We start from the raw sequence: 27,804 nt of genomic DNA, 5'->3' as shown, positions 1-27,804 counted from the left end.
ACTCTTGAATAACATTGGATAAAGATCGGCTTGTTATATTTTTTGACATTCATCATTATAATTAACAAATCAAAGTCCTCTGTGCTTATTATGAAACACCCTTTAAAATATTGATACATTCACGGCGCAGTTGCTACAAAAGTCTGCACGGGAAGAAATCTCTGGGATGTTATGCCGGTTTTGTTTTGATATGTTTATACCGTTTATGCCAAGATTATCAGCCACGTGTGATGTGTTGATGTCTTGATATTGATATATTTATTCTGTGAAGCAATTCCTAAAGCCCAGGCGAAGAATGGGGGAAAGTATTTGGAGTGGGAGCCATGGTCAAATGAGCAGATTGGCTGAGCCTATCAAGGCTGTTGAGGTGAGTAGACACTTATCTATATGTCATATATTAGCACTATTGTTTGTCTCCAGTATTTAGTAGCATTGTTATTAACAATAATTCTGCTACTCATATGCGTACTGACACTCACTCTGCTGTTCATGCACTTATGCCTCCACTTTTACCCTGGCCTTGTCTGACCTGAGTATTGCACTTGTGCCAGCTTTATAGTCCCTGCGTTCTTCTTGTACCTGTTCTTGTTTCTTGTTTCTTCTTCTCATAGTAACCCTTATCATTTGCCAATATGTGCTCATTATAAGTGCAACTCAAATCCTTGTTAATGAATTGTGTTATTCCATTTTGTGTTTGTTGATGTTTTAATTGAAATAGTAACCTGTAGGCAAAAGTTTGGAAGTATGATGACTTGCAATGTTATTCACAATATGTGCATTTTCCAGCTCAGCATGTGACTGCTTATCATCCCAAAATGTTGTACTAGTTTTGGCAGAACCAGGCACACAGGGTCTTTTGGGGCCATTCCATGCGCAATATGCAATGAGAGCATGTGAGTTTGAGCAGAGCATCTCTGCCCACTGGGCATTGTTCCTGAGATCTTAGCTAAGTTTAACCTAGTACACCATAGGTTAGCATTTGTCTCAAAAATGCTCAAAGGATATCTTTTTGTATTTGAATTGCAGATATGCCTGGTACTGATTGGTAGGCAGGACCATATGCGATTGAACATCAGGCAGATATGTGCATCACCTTTTTCAGGACAAATGGAAGCTGTTGCCTGCTTTCCTGCAGACAAAAGGGCTGGTGAAGCAGCACATTGACTCATTCAATTACTTCATAAACACTGATATCAAGAATATTGTCAATGCAAATGACAAGGTTGTCAGTGATGCAGACCCTAGTTTCTATGTGAAGTGAGTATAAGTTAACTAACCCAACACTGCAACTGAATGTTTGCCATCTATAGATAAATTCATGCTTAGAATAGGTGTTCTGATCATCTGGTGTGAAATATGGAATACTTTTTTGTACTTTGAGCTTCATTTTGACCAAGATTTGGTGGCAAATAGAGCCATATTTGTGGTACTTGACTACTCAGTTACTATATTCTGCTGCTGGTATGACATGGGGGTAGTTTCTGCATCTTATTATCCAGCAGAATTGGACTCTAGTCCCAATGCTTTTGAGTGCCAGAAAATACAATGCTGTGATGTGGTCATGAGCCTGACTATCAGATCATCTTGAGTGACCACTGCTTCACTGCCACCATCACCAGGTACTTGAATGTGCATGTGGGTATCCCTGATGTGGAGGAGGGCTTCAACATGAACCGGCCGACTTCGCCGCACGAGTGCCGGCTGCGCGACATCACTTACTCGGCCACCGTCACCGTCGACATCGAGTACACGCGCGGCAACCAGCGCGTCGTCAGGTGGGTCACCTGTCCTGGCCCTGGAGGATAGGCTCACGTGAGCTCGCTTCTGGTAGGAGTTTTGCACTTTCCCTTTCTCTCCAGCTATTCTCCATCCATTCTTTGCAAGCCATTGCTGTTTTGCTATTTTGCAAATGTGTAGTGAGGTAAGTCATGTTGCTAAACTTTCGCAATATCGCAGGAGGACGCTGGGATTAGTGCAAGGCTGTGGTGCAGCCCATTCCCCCCCCCCCCCCCCCCCCATCAGTCATCAGATTTACCTGCACCAGGTCATAATTCGCGTTCCATTCAATTTGGCGGCTTTCCACAAATTTTCGGTCTTCCACATTGTGTTTAGTGGCGTGGCTGGATATGTCCCGACATTTCACGGCCGAACGTCGCACCGCAGCCGCCCCACCATGTTGCGTTTGTGCTCAGGAACGGCCTGCCGATCGGCCGCATGCCCATCATGCTGCGCAGCTCCAACTGCGTGCTGACGGGCAAGACGCACGCCGAGCTGGCCAAGCTGGACGAGTGTCCGCACGACCCCGGCGGCTACTTCGTCGTCCGCGGAACCGAGAAGGTTAGGCGGCAGCAGTGAGCTGCCTTCTCGCCCGCGTGAGCCGAGGTCAAGGGCGGCATGGGCTGGCCGCTCGACCGCGCGAGCCGAGGTCAGGTGGCTGCACGGGATGCCTTCTCGCCCGTGCGAACGGAGGTCAGGTGGCGACAGGGCTGACCTTCTCGCCCGTAAGAGCCGAGGTCAAGGGGCGGCATGGGCTGGCCGCTCGACCGCGCGAGCCGAGGTCAGGTGGCTGCACGGGCTGACCTTCTCGCCCGTGAGAGCCGAGGTCAAGGGGCGGTATGGGTTGACCGCTCCGGCCGCGCGAGCCGAGAAGGTCAAGCAGCGGCAGTGGCACGGGCACGGGCTGACCCCTCGCCCGCGCGACCCGAGAAGCGTGAGATGTGTGTGTGTTGAAGGAAGCCTGCCGGTCTTTGTGGGTGAAGCAGGCTGACTGTCGCTAGTATTCACGAAGGGAACCCGTAGGCAATTGCATTTGAGATGTACTGTACTGACATTCTGTAGACATATTTCTAATCTGCTGGTGCTCTTTTAAGGAGGTAGTGACAATTTAAGCATGTTCCCATCTATTGCATTGTGTTGACCGCAACCGTCTAAGCCACCCATGTGCGGCGGCCACCCCGCCTGTGTTGTGAAGTTACTGGGCTAACCAGACCGCTGGTTCACGTGCTGTCCGCTAGGTGGTGCTGATCCAGGAGCAGCTCAGCAAGAACCGCATGATCGTGGAGCAGGACAGCAAGGGCAACGTGCAATGCCAGGTCACCAGCAGCACCCACGAGAAGAAGTCACGCACCAACCTCATCTTCAAGCGCGGCAAATACTACCTGAAGCACAACACCTTCAAAGATGTCAGTCGCAGTGCAGTACACTCATCTCGGGGGGCTGATTGCCCCCCCCCCCCCTCCCGTCAGTGGCTTGTTGGTTTGCCGTTTTCCGAGGGATTGGAGCCGTTTTTTAGTCTGTGAGCAATGTTGTTTGGGACGAAGTCAGGATGTATTGTTATATAATGCAGGAATGAGCATAGTCCGGTAATTTACCAGCAATTCACAGTGCCACGGCCGAGCACAATTTTTCTCAGATATTGGAATAGTCTTTGCAGGGTTTAGTTGGCAGAAGCGTGATGCCGTGCTCAGTCCAACTGCATAAATAAGTTTTCATTTTATGCTGTTAACGTCATGGTACATTCCCATCATCATTCTATATTCTATATAATACAGCATTCCATCTTTCGGCGAATAACAGTGATTGCTGTACCTGGTCTGGCTGTCAGTGCACTCACTGCTGCCAGCGTTAGGTGTACCAGACCAACCGATGGCCTGTGATTGGCTGTCGGCCGGAAGCCGCGATCTGTCAGTGCGCCGTCATACCCTGCCCCGGGCGCGGGAGCGGCGCCAGAGGCCTGTCAGGCGGCGTCTGCTGACGTGCTCGCGTGCCGCAGCGGACCGGGGCGCCGGTGTGCTCTGACGGCTCGAGGCCGCTCTTATTTAGGCGACCTGGGAGTGCCCGGATGTTTGACGCTATAGTGGCATGGCGCTATCGCGCCATGCGTGCCTTAAATTACGTTTTCCTCTGGGATGCCACGGACATATTTGTGAAACATAATATTTTTCAGCGCGGGAGGCTCGAGTCATGCGTGGCTTGTATCCCGTGCGGAATGGTAGGAATGCGTGTCTCGTGTAGAATATTAGGAATGTGGTCGTAGTCCGTACTGCCGAGCTAACCTTTGCCGCTACGCTGTATTGATATGACTTTCAACGAGCGCTGAAAACAGTGTGGTTTGTGGATGCTACGCGGCACCGACCGGTTCTCGTCCCGCACAGGTGATTCCAGTGTCGATCTGACCAGTCCTCGTCCCGCGCAGGTGACCCCTGCGTCGATCTGACCGGTCCTCATCCCGCGCAAGTGATCCCGATGTCGATCTGACCGGTATTCGTCCCACGCAAGTGATCCCAGTGTCGATGTGACCAGTCCTCGTCCCGCGCAGGTGATCCCAGTGTCGATCGTCTTTAAGGCGATGGGCATTGAGTCGGACCAGGAGATCGTGCAGATGGTGGGCACAGAGAGCAACATCATGACCTCGCTGGCCTCCACCATGGAGGAGTGCCACCGGGCGCAGGTCTTCACGCAGCTGCAGGCTCTCAAGTGAGGCGCTGCAACGGGAGGGGAGGGGGGTAGGGTTTGGACGCGAGATGCGCTTCATTGTGAAATAGCGATCGAGGCACTTGGGGCATCACTGATCATTCGTTGCCCCGTGGGAAGGATGACACACTGCGTCGCGTTTTATTATTACTTTGAGTTTGTGCAACGCTGACGGTGTCTGGCGCCTCGACTCTACCTTACCGACCGCTAGCCCCCAGCCGCTGACTCCACCCCCGTCATGTGCTAGGTACATGGGCAGTAAGCTGGTGCAGAAGGTGTATATGGGAGGCTTCGGACAGAAGAAGAGTCCGGCCGACGAGGTGCGCCACCTGCTGGCCACCACCATACTGGCCCACGTCCCGGTACGTTGTCATTGGCAGCCGCCCACGTCCTGGCACGTTGTCCGCGACAGCCGCCCACGTCCCATTACATGTTGTCAGTGGCAGCCGCCAACGCTCCGGTACGTTGTCCGTGGCAGCCATCCACGTCCGGTACGTTGTTGGCGGAAGCCGTCCACGTCCGGTACGTTGTTGATGGTAGCCGCCCACGTCCCATTATATTGTCAGCAACGGTCACCCACGACTTGGCGCCTCTGTAACCATGGGGAACGTCCTGCGTGTTGCTGATGTTATTGCGGTGTTCTCACTACAGCATGTTCAGTTTTGCGTCTCGCTTCCGTGTATTGTCGTCTTGAGAGTTCGTTGAGAGCCCAGCTTGCCATATTAAGGTGGGGCCGTCATAGCCCGTGTGCTGACGGCCCCAGCCCGCGCGCCGCGACAAAACCGGTCCAACGTTCCAACATGATGTCACCCGCGATACTCCGGACACGTGAAGTGCGTGCGGAGAATGTTCTGGCCACGTGGAGCGCGCGCGGAGAATGGCGCGGCCACGTGAAGCGCGCGCGGAGAATGTTCCGGTCGCGTGAGGTGCGTGTGGGAAGAGTTCACGTGACCGGCGACTGTCTGCTGGCGACAGGTGGAGAACTACAACTTCAAGATGAAGGCGTTCTACCTGGCGTTGATGGTGCGTCGCGTGGTCGAGGCCCAGGCCGACGAGAAGGTGATTGATGACCGCGACTACTACGGCAACAAGCGTATGGAGCTGGCCGGCTCGCTCATCAGCTTGCTGTTCGAGGACCTGTTCAAGAAGTTCAACTGGGAGGTGAGTTGAACGGGGACAGGGTCTGTAGAGGGCGGCCGTGTCACCCGATGCTGCATCGTGCGGGGGGGGGGGGGGGGAGAAGACCGGAATGCGTAGTGTAGCAAGCATATCTAGAAACGGCCGGGTAATTCTTGGGCGGAGCAAGAGCGGTACCTTTCTCAACGTAAGTGGCGAACGTCAAAATTGGTATCCCTTTTTGCCTATTTTGTCATATTGATTGGGCATTATCGGACCACGTTCTGACTGGTTTGACGTTCCTTTCAGCTGAAGATGATCGCCGACAAGAACATTCCGAAGGTGAAAGCGGCCCAGTTCGACATCGTGAAGCACATGCGGCAGGACCAGATCAGCTTCGGTCTGGAGCAGGCCATCTCCTCGGTAGGAGCCGGCGCGGCGCTCCGCCTGCCCCGGTGGCGTCGCAGAGTGGCGCCCTGCTCGCCGTGCGCCGTGCCTGCGCAGATACGGGGCTGGTGTCCCGCGTGGACACGGCGCCGGCGTCGCGCGTGGTCGGCGGGATCAGAGCCCTTTGTCATTCTGCTCAGCTCTTCAGTCCTGCCCCGGGGGACGCTGGGCCGGGACATGGACTGCCAGGCGAAGGGGTTGTTCACTTCGGTGGCGGGTGGGTGCCTTTTATTATTTGTACACACAGCCTTGTGTGTGGGCCTCCAAAGCTCGGCAGGCGCGCGAAAGGCTCGCGGCATCCTCAGCAGCTACGGTCGGCAACCCACCTGACTGGCGGCGACGTTCGCTTGCTGTACAAGCCCCGCCGTAACGCCATCCACGTCACAAGCGTGCCGCTCTGCTGCAGGGTAACTGGATCATCAAGCGGTTCAAGATGGAGCGCCACGGCGTGACGCAGGTGCTCTCGCGGCTCTCCTACATCTCCTGTCTGGGCATGATGACTCGGGTCAACTCGCAGTTCGAGCGGACACGGAAGGTGCGCCCACGGATGGGGAGTCTCCCCGTACAGGCTCTGCGCCTTCCATGGCGTGGACGGAGACGGGTTCTGGTTCGAGGACGGACCTTTGTTCTGCGTGCTAAGACTGTTCAGTTTATTCACAAAGAGATACCGGGGTAAATCTGCGGCGTTATTGTGCCAGCGTGGCTGCATGGCGCACAGAGCATGCGACATCGTCTCTTCTAAGGCTCCGTGTTCCGGTTTCACACCCTGCAACATGGCCCAGCGGGGAGTTCGTTTTCTGGACGATGCTGTTAACCATGGACATCTGCTTGCGCACTGGCGTCTGATTGCCTCCCGTCCGTCGCGCTGTCGCAGCGTGACCGGGCTGACTTTCCTGCCCCTCTTGTCAGGTGAGCGGGCCGCGGTCGCTGCAGCCGTCTCAGTGGGGCATGCTCTGTCCGTCGGACACGCCCGAGGGCGAGTCGTGCGGGCTGGTGAAGAACCTGGCGCTGATGACGCACATCACGACCGAGGCCGACGACACGCCCATCATCCGCGCTGCCTTCAACATCGGCGTTGAGGACATCAACTTCCTCTGCGGCGAGGAGCTCAGTCATAACTCCGTCTACATCGTCTTTCTCAACGGTACTTTGAAGCCATCGGGCGGATCGGGGGACCAGCGCTGATGGCATCCTCTGGAATGGCGGCGAAAATGAACGCGTTGTTCGTGGAAGAATCATGTGAATTTTTACTGGTCTGGGCTTCATTACGCTAGTCCGCCCATCGCATTCACGTATATCACATGTGTGGCATTTTCCCTTTGGACCTGTGGCCTTATGTGTCCTCGTGTGACCCTAAGACAGTGTCACAAGTTGTTCTGGTCGTTGGCAGACCATGCTCAAGCCTGAAATGTCTATTCCTGTAACGTCATCCCGTCAATTGTGGACTTTTCACCAAAGACGCTAGATTCGGCAAACTCGCATGAAGTGCAGCCGTCGTCGGGCCATTTTGCGTAAAGACGGGAAATGGCGCAACATCAGAGGGTCCAGATCAGGAATCTGGTCACTTCACCAAACATCCTGCACACCCATCCTGCCTGGGCTCGACACGACACCGGGCAGGTCCAGTGCAGGTCTGGCGCCGGACCCGCTGACGACAGCACCACTAGCACTAAACGGCGCAGCACGCACGACAGCACGGCGGCGCGAACTCCTCAGCGCCTGCCCGCCTGACGCCGCGCTGCGCCGACAGGCAACATCCTGGGTGTGACGCGCAACTACCGCCGACTGATCCAGACGTTCCGTCTGCTGCGGCGCAGCGGCCTCCTCTCCGGCTTCGTCTCCATCTACCCCAGCCACAAGCACCGCTGCGTCTACGTCAGCTCGGACGGCGGCCGGCTGTGCAGGTGGGGGTCGCGCGTCAGGTCAAGGGTGGGTGGTGTACACGAGGTGGAGGGTCAGCGTGCTCGTGCCTTGAACAGGTAACTACGGAGTAGGCGGATACCGAAATGCAGGACAACTGCGGTGGGGTACGATGTATTTACCGTCCTCCACATGCGACATGGCCTCATGAGCATTGCCCGAGTGGTAGCCCATCGACATCACCGAACAGCTCGCGTCCGGTTTTGATCCACGGTCCATGGTGTAAACGCTATACACCCAACGGGACCAACCGCTACTTACACCTCACCGTCCAGCTGCCGCCGCATAGAAGCGCCTCACCGGTGATCTTGACCGCCGACCGTGCGGTTGCCCCACCCAGCCCCGGCTGACCCAGGCGCCCCGTGCCGCGGCAGGCCGTACATCATCGTGGAGCGGAGCCGACCGCGCGTCACGGCCGCCCACATGGAGGAGCTGGCGCGCGGTCTGCGCACCTTCCAGGACTTCCTGCACGACGGCCTGGTCGAGTACCTGGACGTGAACGAGGAGAACGACAGCAACATCGCCCTCTACGAGAAGGACATTACGGCGGTGAGCTCGGCCGGCAGGGACGCGTGCTCAGCACTGGAGGTGCCGATGACTGGTGGGGACCGACAGCGGCAGCAAGGCACCATTGGCGCCGTCTAAAAGTTGTCTGCTCTGTGTGCTGTGCAGCCGTCTTGTTCGTGCTAGGTCGGGTTGATACGTGCAGTCGAATCTGTGGGCGAGTTTTCGCAGACAGATGCAGACATTTTCGGCATCGCACTGCTCGAAGCCTGTCTGATTTGGGCGGCAGCGTAATGGTAGCGAGGTGTTTCTTCCGGCCGCTGTCGCTGGCTGTTAACCGATGAGCTGATGCCGTGCTGCGCGTTCGAATCGTCGGGACGCAACGAACCAGGCCCCTCCGCACGCACGTGACAACGATGGTACCCGGCTGTGTCACATGCCCTGTTGATCACCAACATTCACATCGCTACCATTACGGCGACAGTGTTCCGCCGCACGCCTGTGTCGCCCACCATCGTCACCGCGTGTCGTGAGCCGTGGTGGTTGATCGCCCTCACGCTGCATGGCGCCACCTTCACGCGCCGCCGCGTGTTGACCGTGACCCGTGTGGGCAGGTGACGACGCACCTCGAGGTCGAGCCGTTCACGCTGCTGGGAGTGTGCGCCGGCCTCATCCCCTATCCGCACCACAACCAGAGCCCGCGCAACACGTACCAGTGCGCTATGGGCAAGCAGGCCATGGGTGAGTGGAGCCGACGCCGGGCCGGGCCGGCCGGGGGCGGAGGTGACGCGGCGCGGCGCGCCCTCTGGCGGAACGGGTCCCTGCCGACGGCCTGGGCAGGACCCGGACGGCCTCGGGCCGCTGGCGGGAGCGTCGCAGGTGTGGCTCAGCTGATCTGCCGGCCCGGTCAGCCGCCCTCGCGGCTCACGTGCGCTTCCTCCCCGCCGGCAGGCACGATCGCGTGGAACCAGCGCAACCGCATCGACACGCTGATGTACAACCTGGTGTACCCGCAGAAGCCGATGGTCAAGTCCAAGACCATCGAGCTCATCAACTTCGAGCAGCTGCCGGCCGGCCAGAACGCCATGGTGGCCGTCATGAGCTACAGCGGGTGAGGCGCGCTGCCGCGGACCGCACGGTCGGCTCGGGCCTTGGCGCTGGACGGGAGGCGTGGTTTTGCGTGCGGTGATTGGCGCTGCTCGCCGAGTGCGTTCGTGATTGTGTAGACATGTCGCGGCCCTTTGTTCCATGGCGTGAGTTTTCCCACGGTGTGGGATTCCAGTGTGGATTACAGACGCCCCAAGGACGCCAATGATTCGCTCTGAAAGTGTGTTGGACTGTAGCGTGATGAGCTACGGCTTCGTTTGATGACTTGGCGTAACGAACGTTCTACGCTCGTACATACGCGGATATATCTACATCAGCATGTCCGCCCGTTGTGTCCAAACGGTCGCGCTCACCTGCGTGGCATGAGCGCTTACATCAGCGGTGTGGGCGCGACGAGGGCGTGATGTCCTGTTGCCCCGCCGCACCTGCTACCCACACGCTGGCCGGCGCGTCCCCAGTTACGACATCGAGGACGCGCTCATCCTGAACAAGGCGTCCCTGGACCGCGGCTACGGCCGCTGCCTCGTCTACAGGAACTCCAAATGCACCCTGAAGAGGTGAGTCCCCCGCGAGCCGAGCGTGCGACGTCCGAACACGTCAGTACGCGTCTGGGTGCTGGCGCTTCAGATTCTGCTGCCTAAGATTCCGCTGCCTACTGCTCTTTGTCGTCGTATGACTGTGGCCTGACGAACTAAGGCAGGAATTCAAACGAGACCCGCGGCTCACGTTACCATGGGCCTGTGGAGCTGCCGCAACATGAGCTCGCACCCGGCGCGAGACGTCAGAGGCTAGCGGGAAGTTTGACCGCTCTGGGGCCCCCCGGCAGGTACGCCAACCAGACGCACGACCGCGTGCAGGGTCCGCTGGTGGACGCCGAGACCAGGGAGCCCATCTGGCGGCACAAGGCGCTCGACGCCGACGGCATCACCGCGCCGGGCGAGGTACGAACGTACCCGCGCGGCCGCACCGGCCGCACGCGGCGCAAACGGACGCGCAGCGCGGTGGCCTGCGTGTTCGCGTGGTGAAGCGGTTTGCTGTGCGTCGACCGTGGAGTATCGCACTGTGGCGTGAAGCGAGCGAGGCTGCATCGACGGGCACCTGGCTCGCTCCGCTTTGTCATCCCCAGTCATAGTCGTAGTCATCCCCAGTCATGGTGGTCACGTCTGAGTCGTAGTACCGCTCCAAGGTTGTGCGATGGGTGCGATGTTCTGCGACCGCGGCGGCCGGCTGCCCCGCATCCACCTCGCCTGCTGGACTGAGCCACGCGCCCCCGCCGCCGCCAGATCGTGGAGAACAAGCAGGTGCTGGTGAACAAGTCGATGCCGACGGTGACAATGAACCCGCTGAACGCGCCGGCCGGGGCGCCGCGCCAGCCGCCGGAGTACAGGGACGTGCCTGTCACGTGAGTGTCCCCCGCGCGCCGCCCACACCCACGCGCCAACAGCTGACGGACATTCTGCATGACACTGTGCAATGCATAGAGGAGGCTTTCGACCAGGAAATGATGAAGGAACAGGGTTGGAGATAAACGCCTTCAAGGCATGAAAATCTTTAAGTAGAAAGGCCGAGCCACTGAACTCTTCACACGCGTCCAAGTGGCCGGTCAAAGGCGCCGTGCTCAGGCGGTGGGATCAATTTGATGCCCATAGAGCTCTCAAAAACTAAAATCTACACCCATACACCAAATATATACACCATATTTACTGGGTAGGTAGGGTTCTATGTGGACTAATTTGTGTTTAAAGGGGGTGTTCCACATTTATTTGGGGTTTTGAACGGAAATAGCCGTCCTGAAGACCTTTCGGTGGAGCTTACAACCCTCCTTAAGGCCTAAACCCCTCTAGTTTCTGAGCTACATGCCCGCGAAAATAGGGAGAGTATTCCTGAGTCGCCGTGGCATTCATGTCGTTATAAGAACGTCATTCAAATCCTTCCGTTCCATAAGCCATACGGCGATCAAGGCTAAGGAAAATATGATGGTCGAGTCGTGTACATTTGACGTTCGTGAACGCGATTGGCAGATATAACGGCCGTCAGTTGGCTCGCAATCAATGTTGCGCAAGATACGATGACGTAATCAAGCAATGACTTATCAAGGGGAATATTTACTAAACAGATAAATGGTGTCGAGAGCACAGTCCTTTCTACTTAAATGCAGACTATCAGTTATAAGGGAGTTTTTCCGTCATATCTGATGCTTGCTTCAATATCTTCAGGTGCGAAACGTTCCCTTTAAAATTTTGAGTTTTCTCACTCGTGGTCTGCGGGTCAAATAAAGTCAAACAAGGTCAAAGACCAGATCGGCGTCCGAGATGCCTTGAGACCCCTACACGCAACCAGCTTTTACATAGATGCCACTTCCAAGCAAAATGTGACTGGTGGTCGTATCAGGTCAGTGACCTTATTTGACCATTTTTTTACCAAAAGCAGCCAAAAACCTTCGAGATTGATTTGACATACATTGGGGTTATACTTAATCATTTAGGTATCAGTTTACATCTGCGCCAGGCACTACCCCAGGTGGTATGCTCCTCAAAGCGAAATATTAATCGAGGTCGTTTTAGGTCAGTGACACCATCTGACCTCCATGGCCTGACTGCCATAGGTCAGCGACCTTATGAGGTACATTTAATGCGTTGTGCTGATAGGTCGGCTGTTCAATGACCCACAGTTGTGCAAAGTTTAGCGCACTCAGAAGTCATGTCGGAAAGAACCAACAGGATGGGGGGAGGGGGCAAATTGGCGCCCCGCCTCCCCACCCGAGCACATGTTAGCGTACCTCTCATTTTGTTCCCTGAACAATCTTGGTTTGATGTACTTTTCCCATTTGACTTGCTCTATATGGACGGGGAAGGAATTATGCGATCACTTGTAAAATGCCGCCCAAAACTGCAAAAGCTGCATAAAAACTGCCGCCCGCAATGGTTTTTAGCCGAGCAGCGCTCTGTAACTTATGCAACATAACGCGAGGGTGACCGGATACGAACGCAACACGTTTTGCTCCGGCACGGAACAATATGGTGATCGCGAAAATTGACAGTGAAGTGTGGAGTGCCACGTACATTTGTTAAGTGCTACGTGGGTTATTAAGCCGTGAGAGCCAGTTCGCGTGAACCGACGACAGACCACGACAGGTCGTAAGATGCGCTGCGCACGTGTCCCTGGGTGGACGCAGCCTGCCTCTGCCAGCCGCCTGCATTGTCGGGCGACTCAGACGTGGCCGCTCGGTCCGACAGGTACAAGGGCCCGGTGCCGTCGCACATCGAGAAGGTGATGATCTCGTCCAACGCCGAGGAGGCGTTCCTCATCAAGCTGCTGCTGCGCCAGACGCGCCGGCCCGAGCTGGGCGACAAGTTCAGCAGCCGTCACGGACAGAAGGGCGTCACTGGTGAGGCGTACCTCACTCCCCACCGCTCGGCAGGCAGGCCGCGTGGCCCTGCGGTCCTGTGCTCGGGGGTGGCCGCCATGGTCAGGCTCTCGGGGTGGGCGCGGCCAGGCTGATGAATGGAGGTGCTCCTGGTGCTGATAAGTTGTTAGTTGGATGCTGATCGCATACGTCGCTGTTTGTTTGACTGGTGGGTTGGTTGCCGTGTTGGGTTCACTCAGGGATTGCAGTGCGTCCTTATTACTGTATGAACTACTGAACCGTACAGAATCACCAAATCACGGGGAACGGCGTGGCTGTGCGACTAGCCATCTCATGTCACCGTTCGCCACTGGCCGACCCTCCCGGCGCCTGCCCGAGCCAGCCTCGCCACGTGGTGCGGGAGCGGCGCGGCCCGCCTGATCGCGGCGTGCGCTCGGGGCCACCAGGTTTGATCGTGGACCAGGAGGACATGCCGTTCACGGACCAGGGCATCTGCCCCGACATGGTGATGAACCCGCACGGCTACCCGTCCCGCATGACGGTCGGCAAGCTGATGGAGCTGCTGGCCGGCAAGGCCGGCCTCATGGAGGGCAAACTGCACTACGGCACCGGTGAGAGTTCGGTGCCGGGCGCGCGTCTGGAGGCCTCCTGCTGATGAGCCGGCTGTTGGCGGAGAAAGTGTGGCGCTGGACGCGCGTCTGGAGGGCCCCCGCTGATGTGCTGGCTGGTGGCGGAGGGAGAGAGGCGCTGGACGCTGGAGAGCCACGACACATCAGCCCCCCCCCCCCCCTGCACATCAGCGCGCGTCTGGAGGGCCCCCGCTGATGTGCGGGGGGGGGGCGAAGAGAGCAGGCGCGTCATGTTCGGATGTTCGGTGTGCCGGTCTGCGTAGCTGTGGCGGTCGCGCGTCTTTTCTTATGATGCGGTAAGGCTGTCGTGACTTGGTCGCATCTTCCTCAGCCGCCATCAGCTTCAGGTCTCTGTAACTCGCCGCTGACTGGCGTTTGTCAGTCACTTGTCGTCACTCAGTCACGCACAGCACATTTCTCGTGAGAGCGCCCCCCCCCCCTCTCCCCGGCCGCCTGACGCGCTGCCGCTGGGACGCCGCCGCCGCCTGACAATCGCATGTGCCGCCCGCCCCGGCAGCGTTCGGCGGCTCGAAGGTGCGCGACGTGAGCGAGACGCTGGTCCGCTTTGGCTACAACTACCAGGGCAAGCAGGTGATGACGTCGGGAATCACCGGCGAGACGCTCACCGGCTACATCTACTTCGGGCCGGTGAGTGGCGCGGCGGCCAGCCGTACCGGCCGGCGCGCGGCGGACGCCGGCCGGTGGCTGGTCTCTGTCGGAGCGGCGCTGGGCCGCGGCCAGCCGATCGGCAGGATTGGTGTGCGTCTGGCCGGCCGTTGACAGCTTTGGCTTGATCAAATGATGTTTGATCAGTTACGACACTCCTTAATCTCGTTGTCAGCTCTTGTTGCTCGTCAAAGCAATCAGGTTTGTCGCGTTGGCGGTATTCGTGTATGTTTGTGTGTGTATGGGTGTAGCGGTGTGTATTTGGGTGATCTACAGTGTTTGTTATGTGGTGAGTTGTAATATTGAGTCCGTTTGGATGGAGTTATATGTACTCCGCATGCATACTTTGACCACTAAGCGCACGTGTGATCGACGTTGATGGTCGCTTCTTTATCTTTACTGATTATGGCGGGTTTTGAGAAAGGGCCCGCACATGGTTCGTAATATCTTCGAAGGAAGGGTAAGGAGGAAACGTTACCGAAAAGCCCCTGATCAGAACGCATGTTCATATCTTGTTATTACAGACAGGGTCTCAATGGCCCTGTTTTCGGCTTTGCGAGTGTCTTGTTGCTAGAGGTCCTAGCGTCTTGTCTTGTTACCAGAGATCAGAGCGCGATCTGCTGGCGGGAGGGGGTTGGCGAGTCGTCAGGAAGGCCGGCTGACACGCACACTGCGCTTACCTCGTGATAACGATCGGCGCTCTTGATCTCTTACGCTTTGACTCACAACATTGCCGCCTCTGCGTCGGTAACGCCCGGAGGCTAACTCTCTCCGCCCTGTCCTGCACCAGATCTACTACCAGAAGCTGAAGCACATGGTGCTGGACAAGATGCACGCTCGCGCCCGCGGGCCCCGTGCCGTGCTGACGCGCCAGCCGACGGAGGGCCGCTCGCGCGAGGGCGGCCTCCGGCTGGGCGAGATGGAGCGCGACTGTCTGGTGGCGTACGGCGCCTCCATGCTGCTGCTGGAGCGGCTGATGATCTCCTCGGACGCCTTCTCCGTGGACGTGTGCAACACATGCGGCGCGCTGGGCTACTCGGGATGGTCAGTGGTGGCGGTGGGGACAGGCTGGGGTGCTAAGAATGGTCAGTGGTGGTGGGGACCACCCCAGCCTGGGGCAAAGAGTGGTCAGTGTGGGGGGGGGGGGGGGGGGCAGGCTGGGGCGCTAAGGGTGGTCAGTGGTGGTGGGGATAGGCTGGGCTAAAACCGTGTGGCTTCTGCGTTCGTAATTGATGGGCCAGGTGATATGGGCATCGCAATGATATGAGCACAAACGAATTTTCTGTAAAGCCTTACCCAGCCCACAACCCAAACAATCTCTTCCGTTCTCTTTTACCGGCATGCGTACTAAGATCTAAGGAGGGTGTACCCTGGCGCTAAGTTGTAGCTATAACGCTCTGGCGTCATGCATCACTATAGGTGTCGCTCCCACCTCGTCCTTCCTCAATTACGTGAGAAACCAAATTCATTCACTTATTTCGTCGTCGTTAACGTTATTATCGTTTCATCGTTCGCTACCATCGTATCGTGATCCCACTGTCATCGCCTGGATCGCAGACATTACTGACGTTAGGAGTTTTCGCAGAAAGTGGACGCATCCGCTTGTTTTAATGCAGGTACGTCGACGTGCTGTTCCTTCCATGTCCTGTTAATCTATGGACGCTGTTCCTGTTCGCAATGTAATGCGTGTTCGGAGTGCGGTCTGAGGTTCGCGACGCATCCGCCAGGTGTCACTTCTGCCAGTCGAGCGGCGCCGTCTCATCCATCCGCATCCCGTACGCCTGCAAGCTGCTCTTCCAGGAGCTGCAGTCCATGAACGTGTTTCCCAAGATCAAGCTGAAGAAGTATTGGGAGTGAGGGTGGCGGCTGCGGGACCCACGGCTCGGTGGACCGAAGGCCGTCTGGCTGTGGCGGTACGAGGCATTGTTACCAATGTTTTGGTATGTGATCGGTATGCTGTTGAATACAGGACGCTTCCGCCCGGGATGGGTCGGAGCTGTCACTATGCGATGTGGCGGCTTTCCATCGCTGCTGTGACGACTGCTCTTCGCGATGACTGGAGAACTGAAGTCTCATTGCTCGGGATGGGGATTGTTAGCCCGGTGCGGCCTGAGGGTGTCTTTGCGCCGCCCCGGCAGGCAGCGACGGCCAGCCGGGTGCCCCGGCCGGCAGCGGCGGTCAGTAGGGACTGATGTGAGGCCTGACGGAGCCTTGATAGCCGGGCCTTGTGTTTGCCTTCGCAAGATATTCGTCAATGTTGGGGTGTACTCTCCAGTCGCCGATCATAAAACTGCCAGGTTCCGTTTCACCCAACACCTCCGTAGTCTCCCCCGTCTCTACACACACACACACACACGGGCACCACCCACACCCACATGCTCACGGGCACCACTGTGGTGCCCTACGGTGTCCTGTGGTGCCGTCCGCACCCTGACATCCATTTAGTTCTCCCCCCCCCCCCCTCCTCAACCCACACACCTCTATCGTCTCGCGCGCCCGAACACTCCCCCGCCCCCTTCAGAAGCCACTGCTCCGTCTACGCCCCCGCCGCGCCGTGTCGCGCCCCCTCGCCGCCCCCGCCGCGCCGCGCCGCACCCCTCGCCGCCCCCGCCGGCGCGCGTGGCGCTGGACGCTCCGGCGGGCCCTGGCACGGGGACGCGGGCGGCGACGGGTGCCGCGGCCGTCGCCCGAAATAGCCCGACGTCCTCCGTCCGCGGCCGGTCGCCGCAGTCGCCGGCGTGTCGCGCTGCCGTCCTGTCCCCGTGAGAGACGCGTGCTGCCCTCAGCGCCGCCATGGCGTCCGGAAACCGGCTGCAAGTGTTTGGCGGACCCCGGGACGACCTGGAGGTGAGCCGGCGCGCGCGCTCGGCGGCGGCAGGGTCTGGCGCTGGGTCGGAGCCGCTCTGTCAGGAGCCGAGACTGGGTGGTGATCCCCGAGTGGCGTGGTCTCGGATACGGTTCAGATGCTTGCGTGGACGTTCTGCCTGTATATGTCAAAGCCTAGATGAAAATGAACCGCGTTGGTGGAGAGGGAAGGGAGTGATTCCGTGGCCCATTCTTGATGTGTGCGGACAACTGTGCTGTGATTGAAGCGATGTTTGTAACAACCTCTCGATGCAGCTGAAACAACGAGATCTTCAGTCGTCCAAGGAACGATTTTCATCCGTCGTGCCCTCACAGATGTAAGGATGGGGAAGTTTAATGGCATACATTCACAGCAAACCGCTGTGGAGCACTATAATTAGTCAACTCGCAGAGAAGAGCAGTGACCTATTCCCATCACTATACGTGTTTCCACGCGGCGATGATTTGCGACGATAAGACTGAGAAACATCCACTCCCCTCTGTCGCGGCGAGGGATGTGAGCCAAGCAACCAGCACGCTTCGATTGACAAAACTTCGAAGTGCTAAGAACAAAAATGACGTGTACGCCATTGATCGGATTTTAGACATTTGGAACAAGTCCAAATGTTCAACAAGTCTTTGACCTCAAGCCTTATACGTGTCAAAAGTTTTTCCCCGATGATCACTGGTACGCCTTCGATCGTCTGTGTTCTTGTCTCAGCGTCTGCAATCATGCCAAAGACCCTCCGTAGACCAACAACTTTCAAAGACTTGCAACAACGTGAACTGAGCGATGAGCGTTTTTGCACGCGCGCTCTCCAGCGGACGTGCGCGGTTGTTAAAGACATACGGCGAGTCTACAACATGGTCTGTCTGTAGTGAACGTGGGATTGCGTTGTCTCTCCGACCAGTCGTTGGGTGGCACGAACTCTTAGGTTCGGGCAGTTAGCGCGGAACGGATCACTGACACCCCCACTCGTGTCAGATCGGGTCATATTGGCAATACAGAAGAACGGAGCCGGATTTCTGGATATAGATGTGCATTTGCAGCTTCGTTAGCGCAGCATTAATGGTGTCTGAGCAGTTTTGTAATGTTAAGTGCTCTGCCCGCATGCACCAGCACACACTGCACCGAATTATATCAGGAGCATCATGTATTTACGCTATATAGACAGCCAAGCGCGGCAAAGTACGTTACGAACTAATGTGCCGCTGGACTGATAGTATGCAGTGCTGGGCGGCTCAACCCTTGCATTTAACATGCCGCGATATAAATGTTCTTAAAAAGAGCCTAATAAATCAGTTACATTGCAGCTGAAAACGTAAAACCTGTCGCATTTCATTTTCTCGGATTTTAACGTTATGACCATGCGTTTTCGTGGAGTAATTTGACTACTCAACGCTCTCTGCAGAGGTTAGTTAACTGTCGAATGCCACCAAGGATATTGCGACAACGCCCCTTCACCACTTAGAAGTCAGGTCTGCGAACGCTTGGCAGCTCGAGCTTTGTCAGTTGCATTGTAAGGAATAACAACATCAACGCAGATGTGATGATCAACGCCCCATCAAGACACCGTTGATGAGGCGTTCAAAAGTGATGGCGGCCCGTTTGTTGACATTCCTGTGCTGGCCCACATCTGCGGCGTGTTTGCTTATTCGGGCGATGAGCCGGTGTGTGTGTGTGTGTGTGTGTTTATTCACATCATTCACACGTGGACTTCACGGGACGCGGTCCCAGACCCAGGAAGTCGTAAGCGTTACCTGCGCCGTATGGCGGGACATTTTAAGCCGGTGAGTAGCTTGGTGAGCTGTAAGAAACGTTGAAAGTGGAGAGCACGTGCTGCGGTAACCCGCGACAGCGCAAAAGGCTGAGCAAGCATCTGTTTCGCTTGTTATTGTTTGTCAAAGGCTTTTCCGAGCCAACTTATACACCACAACGAAATCTGGACTGCCGGAGTTTGGAATCATTCACATCTGGCTCGAAAGTTCGCCTTATCATGTTAGGTCACGAAGCCCAAATCATGCTCTTACGCATGTTAGGGCGTGACGCAGCTTAAAGGGAATATGCCACATTTGAAGACATTGAAATTAGCATCGGATATGATGAAATAAGACCCCTATAACTATTGGCATGTTTCCAGTGGAAAAGACTGCCCTAGACACCATTTCTCTGTTTAGTAAATATGTTCAACACATCATCCTTTATTACGTCATTGTACCTAGCACAGCATTGATTACGAGCGAACTGACGGCCGTTATACATGGAAATCATGCGCACGAACGTCAGACATGAACGACTATATGATTATATTCGGATTGGTCTTGATCGCCACATAAGCATTGGAACGGCAATAATTGAATAACGTTATTTTAGCGTCATAGATACCTGAGTGACCTCGAAGATCTCATCAAAACAGCCCGCCCACCGTCGTGGGCGCGTAGCCGAGAAACTAGAGGGATTTGGGTCTTAGGAAGGAAAGGACTGTGAATTGCGCTAAATGATCTTCAAGACGACAATTTCAGTTAAAATCCCCATACAAATGTGGAGCACTCCCTTCAAGGAATACAACAGATTCGTTAACCCTCGTCCTAATGGCGCTTTTCGTCGTCGCCCGCCCGAGGGGATTCCCGGAGCCCCTCCGCCCCCCCCCCCCCTCCCCCACTGCCGAGATCTCAGGAACCAAACAAGAGTCACAGGGAACATGACGTTCGGCAGCTATCGTCAAACTGCAACCAGACAAGGACAACTTAACGATGGTGATGGATGCGACCTTTGGCAGGCCGAATCACTTCATAGGGGTCAAATGATTCCTTTTATGGACCCTTCCGATATCTCAGGGACCAAACAAGCTACGACCCTTCGGAAACGGCGTCGAACAGCTCTTGCTACTGCTGTGTTGCCCCCCCCCCCCCCCCCCGTTGCATCAAGAACTAAACAAGTCGCGTCAGTGGATAAATCGGTGTTAGAAAGGCTTTCCAGAGCTGTCTCAAGATATCTATGACATCGTACATCACATGACCTTCAGAATGTCGAGTAAGATCACAATGGCCAAAAGTCTGACTTGTCTTGACCTTGATTGATCTGAGCTACTCAAGTGGTCAGGACGACAGTAATGCACTTGAGTGATGACGTTTAATTGAGCACTAGGAACCTCTTTCAAGTGCATTTTCTGCGAGAAATGGGCGTGAGTTGTCAATTTTGAGTAAATAACAACGGTACAAGTGGAAAAAGAGGTTGTAGATCGTGAAAGTTAAGATTAGAAGTTTGCAATCCTCGCAACATGTTGAAGAATGACGCAAACTCAGCTGGTCAAAATGCCAGCACCTTCTTAGAAAACATTCAGCACTCTTTCCTTAAAAAGTGAAGGACCCCTTTCGTTCGTTTTTTAAGGGCAAGACTACTTGGGGTCAGGTATTGCAAATGACTTAAGATTTGCCCGCACGGTCCTGACATCACATACTTACCCAAACAATTTAATGCTGCACGCTAAGGTCATTTAATACACAGTTCATGTGAGATGAAGTTACAGCTAGCCCAAGCGACAACGTAGCTTTTTCACTGCGTTGTTTCCGAAACCATAGAAGCGTTCGTCAGTTTTCCAGGGCACAACACAATCAGCGCTATCACCGTGTACGGGGAGCTGAAACTGTTTATTTTCATCAATTTGTCACATTTTCCGATGGCGTAAGTCGTATCATAATAAAAAAAGATGAACTGGTAGGATAACTGTGTTTACACTGTGAGGTTTACAAGCGGCGTAGCTCGTGGCTGTGCTTTGAAAACGTGGTTTCAATCCTAAATTCCAATTCAGCTGAAGTCAAGGTCGTGGTATACCACCAAGAAGTGTCGGGTGGCCCTGGAGTATCACTGACAAATGGATGGAAGCGATGTGATCTTAATCACGTCAGTGGACTTTGTGGCTTATTAACTTTACGGGCGTACCTAAGTTCCCCTTCCATTCTTGGACCGTGTAAGCTCTATAATCTGGCATAAACTGAAGTTTACTTTGCTTAACCTGACCTGAAGACAGCAAAATTATGGCTTATGTGTTTTTAGCTCTCACGTATGGCGAATTCATTAACTAGTTTCGCCGATATTTGCGATCTTATTCACCATTGACTTGGCATAAAATGTTGAGCAACACTGACGTTTTTTTCCGGCTCAAACGCTCTAGCGGTGCGATCGGACTGATGCACACAAACTGTATTTTTGCGTTATGAAATGAACAAGTGGTATGTCAACACAATTTTTTGTTATTTTGCTGGCTTTCCTCGTCTTCGCTCCTTTTCTGCTTTTTTTCTGGTCTTGCTCTTCAAGTTGGGGTTCGGTGGGCAGGTGCTACTCAGACGGAAGGTTCATTTCGGCTATTTAACGAAGCCTGCCGGCAGGGATTAGAACAGTTGTTCCACCATAACAATGCTTTCGTGAGATACTAAAGCAACGCACCACTCGAAAGTGTCGCCTTGTTAACAAGCTTAACGCACTCAGCCACTCTAGTAATCTATCAAGCAGAAGATTTGCAGTTCATTCAAGATCATGTGTGCGATAGCCTCATGCATCGTTCCAGATGAAAAAGCAGGCATCATGGTGACCACGTGCCTCGCTTAACCTCACTGTGCGTATGTGTGTGGTGTCCAAAGATCGAAAAATGCGGCGCCTCTCTGGCCCATCAATCGTCATGGTGTCTACGCTTTTCCTTCTACCGCTCGATCATGTCATCGAAGGTCATACGACCTGGGTCGTGCATAGCCTCGCGAAAAGAGCGACGATTAAACGTCGGGCCCGCTGATACGAAACAGCTTTGCCATTTGGCAGCCCCCGTCGGCCCGCAAGGTCAGAATGTGATTGAGTCATGTCCAACGGAAATTTGGCAGCCGGATGGGGATAGGAATGTATTGTGTGACGATCCATGTAATGCCGCCTTATGCGGAGGATAAACGGCGACAGAAGTTTTCAATCAGCCGCAAACGCCCACCGTTTAGCGCTAGTCGAAGGACTGTGGTTAGGCCAAGGACGTGCCTACGTAGTGGCTGAGGAATGCTTGTTGGTTTTTCAGGAGCCCCGCCAGAGTCGGCCATTTGGCCCAGCGCGCGCCCCGCTGCTCCAATGTCAGTTGTCTACGTCACCGGGGTACTCTCGAGCAGGCCAAGAAAAAACGGCCTTTTGGCTCGAGGCCAGGCCAATGGAAAAGTAGTTATTACGTTTCCGATGCGAATATTGACCGGTCCGGGCTGCATAATTTCTCAATGTAACGCGTTGCAAGTGCACAACTTCCTTCTCCTTTTACGCACACACACACACGTGCAAGAGTCCGGCTCAGCCAGGGCTACTTGCGCGTATATCCCCGCTCCCGTGCCGGCCTCGGTTCCCGCCCCCTTCCCCATCTCAACCCTTCCCGTATCCTCACCATCTCCAGTCTTCCCACCCCCTCCCCATCCCCAGCCTTCTTGCGCCCTCACCACCTCCAGTCTTCCCGTCCGTCCCATCTTCAGTCTTCCCACCCCCTCCCCATCGCCAGCATTCCCGCCAGTCCCATCTTCAGCCTTCCCGCCGGTCCCCATCCCCAGCCTTCCCGTCCATTCCATCTTCAGCCTTCCCACCCCCTCCCCATCGCCAGCCTTCCCGCCCGTCACCGCGCTGGCTGCCGCCTGGGTGGGCCGGCTGCGGCCGCCACCATTTACGACCGCGAGTTGGCGGCCGCCACGCACCGGCTGGCGGCGGCGGCCCGTCCCTCTCCGCCGCGCCACGCCACACCTGGCCCCCGGCGCGAGCGAGCGCAGCACCCCGCCCAGCTCTTGTCTTCGGAGGCGATAGTGATCGCTCCGCGTCGGATCGCAGGTTTAGTGCGAGTTTTCGCGGATGGTGTGCTGTCGTTGCCATCGGCCTCTCCCCCGCTGATCTGGGAAAGTCGTGTGTGGTTTGGACTGTCGACTAAACAGCTTTGCGTCGGTGTGAAATTATTAATAACTTATCAGTGTTGTTTGAAAATGTCATTGCTTCAATCCATGGCCTCATGTCGCTGATTACTGGCGTCAGTTTCTAGTAGAATGTTCGTACGCTCTTGGAATTGTTTAGATGCAACAATAATTGGACGGAGCATTAGATGACGGATTCTACGAGATGACCCCACAGAAGGAATTTCCGAATAATGTGAAATATTGCACCTAGTGACTGCCGCAAATCGCAGTCATGTTGCGTGCACGTTATTATTTGCGTCATTACGCAAGACGCTAGATACTTTTAGAGCTTCACTTTCGTTCCATCAGGCACGATTGATTTCCCTTCAAACGGTTTGGAAGGCGCCGAAACATTCCTAATTTTTTCCTCCATCTGTCAGGGAAATGGGCATGGCAGTTTGAAAGGCTGCCAGCAGCGCATACCACAGCCTGGCCGGCGTCCGCGGACTTTACCGAACGGCTGCGAACAGCGCCGAGTGCCGACCAGTGCTGCCCTTCGCTTCACTGTGCTCGCACATATCGGCTGTGAAGCATGATCAAGGCTGGGACATGAGGTGGCAGCGATGCGCATTACTATGTGCTGCGACCCGGGCCGATCCACAGCCATATGCCCTGAACGAGGCGATGGCGATAATGACGAGTTCCTCTGTCTGTGAACATCGACATAAGTTGAGCGTCGAGGAAAACTAGTATGGCGTGCCTTCCCAAATCATGAGAATTTAGCACAAAACGCTTTCTGCCACACGACAGCATTTCGCTTCCCCGAGTAGCGCCCCCTCGCCAGTGATGTAAACATCGCGCGGTCAGTGGCAGCTGTACAGCCACCACCTCCTCTGTGATCCTCGCCGGGCGCGTGCCGAGGTCACGCGTGCTTGACCTCGACGCGTGCCCGCGGCGGTGGCGCGTCACCCGCCGTGTCGGCACCGCCACACCGCGCCAGGAACGCCGTGCACGTCACTCCAAGGACGTCACGCTGGCGCCGCGTCACTCGCCGCATCGAAGACAGCGCGGACCACGCGACTGTGGCGACAACGGCGCAGTGGCGGCGGAAGCGGCGTGTTAGCCACCGGAAAATCATGCAGGCCTTTTCATTTCATACATCAACTTCCCCGGAGAACGGATGTGAACAAGGATGAAGAATGGTGAGACATGTTAGTGGGGCACGAAATATATCTGCCGGAACCTGCAGCACTCAATGGAAAACCGTTAAAATTACGTTGATTTCGATGAGCGTACGTGTGAGGTGTTTGTTAACGCGCTGTCAATACCGCATCTTAGCGCACCGCTTGAAAGTGCGTCACGGCGTGGCTGGCGGAGGTTTGCCTGACACGGTGGGCTTGAATGCTGAGCTAGATGTTGCGCTGCGGGCCAGGATCCGGCGGGGAACGGTATCGGACTGTTGCGCCCCAACAGGCCGAGGATCCGATGGGGAACGGTGTGGGACGGCTGCGCTCCAGCAGGCCAGGATCCGGCGGGGAACGGCATCGGACTGTTGCGCCCCAGCAGGCCGAGGATCCGATGGGGAGCGGTGTGGGACGGCTGCGCTCCAGCAGGCCGAGGATCCGGCGGGGAACGGTGTTGGACTGCTGCGCCCCAGCAGGCCGAGGATCCGGCGGGGAACGGTATCGGACTGCTGCTCCCCAGCAGGCCGAGGATCCGGCGGGGAACGGTGTGGGACTGTTGCGCCCCAGCAGGCCGAGGATCCGATGAGGAACGGTGTTGGATAATGACGTCACAGATCGCGGCGGCCGCTCGGCGCGTTCCCTGTCGTTTCACGTGCGACGGGTTTAAGGTTGTGTAGTGATGGTTTGCACCGTCGGCTTGTTCCACATGTTTGAGACGTGTCAGGGTCGTGTGGTTAGAAAAAAGCGCGGCTAATGCATTGTTAGTCCCAGACTGTCAAAAGCCGCCAGCCAAGACCAGTGCTGCCAATCGGACGACGAGCAGTAACGCAATAACCTAACCTTGACAAAATGACGCCTGGCATGTTCCCGCTTTTCGTTGTGGTTAATGTAAGATTGCGTTAGGTCCTGAGCAAAACTCCGAGAACCATCACAAGAGCCCATGACGGCCTCGCGGATAGCTGGACATTGCCGGCGACTTTATCCTCTGGGTGTTATCTTGCCCGGGCGAGTGTTGTTGAAAGGCGCTTGTCCTTTCTAGGAAGAATGACGCCTGCAGTGTTAGTGGCGAAGTCAGAAGTTCACCCAGCAGGGCCCTAATAGAGGCAAACGGGGGCTCGTTCATCCAAGGGTACCCTCTCTGTCAACTAAGTGGCTACTTTTGGCTAAGAAGTTTTTAAAGGCTCGGATCTCATTTACATGTTTCGCGGGCCCATTTTTGTTTCAGGCCCTTACGAACGCTTTAAACTACCCAGAAAAGCTGGGACCATAATTTTGATTAGAGCTCGAGATATTGATAATGTTTGACCAAAAACTCTAAAAGCCGACATAGCCCGGGACGTCCTGGCGACCATCTTGGCATTTCCAAAGACTCTTGATGCCGTTGGAGGCACCTGCCTGTCTCGTGGCTCATTTTGCTCTCCGTTTGACACTTGGTCGTTCCTTGTTTGTGGCAGCGTATTCATATTTGTCTCGGGCCGCTAACCAGCTCGATGGGCGCGCTATTATGCATGCATCGGTACAGCTTATTCATCCGGGTCCCTGACGGTGGTTCGGGGCCCTTATCCGCCTCGTCATTTCTACTCCCCACCTTGTGAGCCGCTGAATGTAAGTAGACCCGCAGACAGCTTCACTTACAAGCGGCTACCTCAAGGCTTAATGAGGGCTTCTGAAAGTTTCAGGCGCCCTTGTTAGTACCATAGCGTTTCTCATCTATTCAGACACGGCTTCTCTCGCAAACTGATCCGTTGTCACTGTTGGACTCTAACGGCCTGGTGGGTCTTGGTTGCCTCAGACCTGCCAACCGTCTCAACAGCCCACTTGGGGGTTCACAAATAATAACCGGCTCAGCGCCCCCCGGCCTCGCGCTCTTCACCGCTTTACAGTTCCTTGGACATCTCAGCGCTCATCTGCTTGTCCCAGGGATGCATAACCTTCTGAGGGTCATTATGTTTTCATTGTTAGGGACTTCCAGCCAATGATGCATTGGCGAGGCGAGTAGATCTACGCGTTAAGCCCTCTTACCATCAGCCCCGTACTGTCAACACCACTCCTGTATTCTGCTTGTGACGTACACGGTACTGAAAAGTCACTTGTGCGGATTGGGTGCAATGTGTTGATTCATCATAAAATTTGCACCGTCTCTCCTTTACCTGCAAATTTGGGTTCTGCCAGCGACGTCAAAATCACCACTCTCATGCCGTTCAAAGCGCGAGTTAGAATTGGAAAGAAAACAAGAAACTGTGCCTACTTTCTGTGCTATTCCTAGCTCTCCTTAATTAAGTCCCTGACAGAAAGCTAATTGGGTGTCTTGGCTGTCCCTATTTACGTTACTTTGACAGGACGTCGTACGCCTCGTCACTGTGGCTGACGGCTTCTTTCGGGAACTCAAGATGCGTATCCGGTCCGGTATGCCCAGTGATCGTTTTCATGGTGGCTTCGTTAGCATGGCTCGTTTTGTAACCGTTCTTCACCGGATTCCAGCTGCCATTCATTGGCACGTGACCAGTGGACAAGGAAATCTCATGTTGCTGAGAATGCCGTAGTTCGAGTGAGTTCCTCACTACCTGAAAATGTCCATTTGAAGACACGATCAGGCTTTCAAGATCTATCAATGTTTAGTGTGACAACATGCACCAGCTCACATCGAAACAGCGCAGGTTTAGTGATTCTCATCTTAGCACATTTTATCAGGGCATGACGGTTTTTTAAACCAAACGTCCTCGAATATTTTCCACCCGTGGTTGGCCGCAGGCAGAACTGGGCGTCACGTGACCGACATCCCGAGCGATACCCAGCCTGTATGTGAAATAAGTTGTATATTCTTGGTCTTTTCCATGTCCACCTGCTGTAGCACTATTTTATGGACATGCGTTGGGAAAATACACTTCCAGTTGCTGTACTGATATTTTCCAAGGATAATCTGGTGCGCATCTTTCATCTATGCAGTTTTTAGATTAACCCTCGTAGCAGATAACCAGCCATAAACAGCAACACAAACGATCGAGATTTCACTACCCCGTCAATACTGAACGCCATTGTGAGGGAGTGTCCGCCGTAATTGAAAGCAACGCCATTCCGGTCGTTTCCGGCACGTCTACCACCAGCTCTGAAGCGTCAAAACGATATAGCTAACCATACCACTGCACCTGCGGCTCAACACAACCGGGCTCGCCGAACTGTCACAAAACAAAGCATGCACGCGTTGCACACTGGCCAGCGCCGGAAAACATACCCAGATAGCCGGCTTCGGTACTTTTCTGCTCTCACCGCCCCCGGTTTGGATTTCATCATCCCGAGCGTTCAGATGGAGAAAGTTTTTCTAATTGGATGGCGCTAAAATAATGCGATATACGGCGTCTGCCACGACCAGCTTGCTGGCAGTGCACTGTCCGGAAATTGTACGGCAGGCGAGGCTCAGTGGTAACGATAATGGAAAGCACACACCGTCGCTCGTCGTCGCACATTAAGGTGAAGAGTTACACCTTTCCAGTCCGGTGTTTCGTAAGTCTGCAACGTTCAGGTGTGATTCAGTGCCAATCAGGAAAGAAGTACCGAACAGTCAATCAAGATCACAATCCTCCCGGAATAGCGCGAGGGTCGGCAACCGCAGGCAGTCACTATGACTGCTAGAATCAGTGTTCGCGATATC

At 55.2% G+C, this 27,804-nt stretch overlaps 1 protein-coding gene and 1 long non-coding RNA gene across 2 annotated transcripts; both read left to right on the top strand.

Annotated features, from left to right (window-relative positions):
* Positions 1 to 160: 160 nt before the first annotated feature.
* Positions 161 to 16,234, top strand: LOC119099848 (DNA-directed RNA polymerase III subunit RPC2). The gene is made up of 23 exons (XM_037222943.1): positions 161 to 367; positions 1,103 to 1,257; positions 1,620 to 1,775; positions 2,193 to 2,337; positions 3,015 to 3,182; positions 4,319 to 4,476; positions 4,721 to 4,835; positions 5,449 to 5,634; positions 5,899 to 6,012; positions 6,443 to 6,571; positions 6,946 to 7,180; positions 7,787 to 7,940; positions 8,331 to 8,505; positions 9,075 to 9,201; positions 9,412 to 9,571; positions 10,026 to 10,124; positions 10,394 to 10,508; positions 10,851 to 10,969; positions 12,804 to 12,955; positions 13,381 to 13,545; positions 14,081 to 14,211; positions 15,020 to 15,273; positions 15,957 to 16,234. The coding sequence occupies exons 1-23, from the start codon at positions 296 to 298 to the stop codon at positions 16,084 to 16,086; spliced, it is 3,414 nt and encodes a 1,137-aa protein (XP_037078838.1). The 5' UTR covers positions 161 to 295; the 3' UTR covers positions 16,087 to 16,234.
* A 9,475-nt stretch (positions 16,235 to 25,709) lies between these two features.
* Positions 25,710 to 27,052, top strand: LOC119099752 (uncharacterized). The gene is made up of 2 exons (XR_005094413.1): positions 25,710 to 25,760; positions 26,637 to 27,052. It is a non-coding gene; the product is annotated as an uncharacterized LOC119099752 (long non-coding RNA).
* The last annotated feature ends 752 nt before the right edge of the window (positions 27,053 to 27,804 follow it).

The sequence above is a fragment of the Pollicipes pollicipes genome, unplaced genomic scaffold (genome assembly GCF_011947565.3).
Source record: "Pollicipes pollicipes isolate AB1234 unplaced genomic scaffold, Ppol_2.1 Scaffold_4881;HRSCAF=5763_pilon_pilon_pilon, whole genome shotgun sequence".
NCBI lineage: Eukaryota > Metazoa > Arthropoda > Thecostraca > Pollicipedomorpha > Pollicipedidae > Pollicipes > Pollicipes pollicipes.
The sequence above is the reverse complement of the archived record's forward strand: the minus strand, read 5'-3'. Positions and strand labels throughout refer to the sequence as shown.

What these genes read in the sequence shown, in the direction of transcription:
- LOC119099848 (XM_037222943.1), top strand. Translation starts at nt 296, where the DNA reads ATGGGGGAAAGTATTTGGAGTGGGAGCCATGGTCAAATGAGCAGATTG. An exon ending in AGCACAACACCTTCAAAGAT is followed by an intron (nt 3,183 to 4,318) that starts GTCAGTCGCAGT and finishes CGTCCCGCGCAG; the next exon opens with GTGATCCCAGTGTCGATCGT. An exon ending in TATGGGCAAGCAGGCCATGG is followed by an intron (nt 9,202 to 9,411) that starts GTGAGTGGAGCC and finishes CCCCGCCGGCAG; the next exon opens with GCACGATCGCGTGGAACCAG.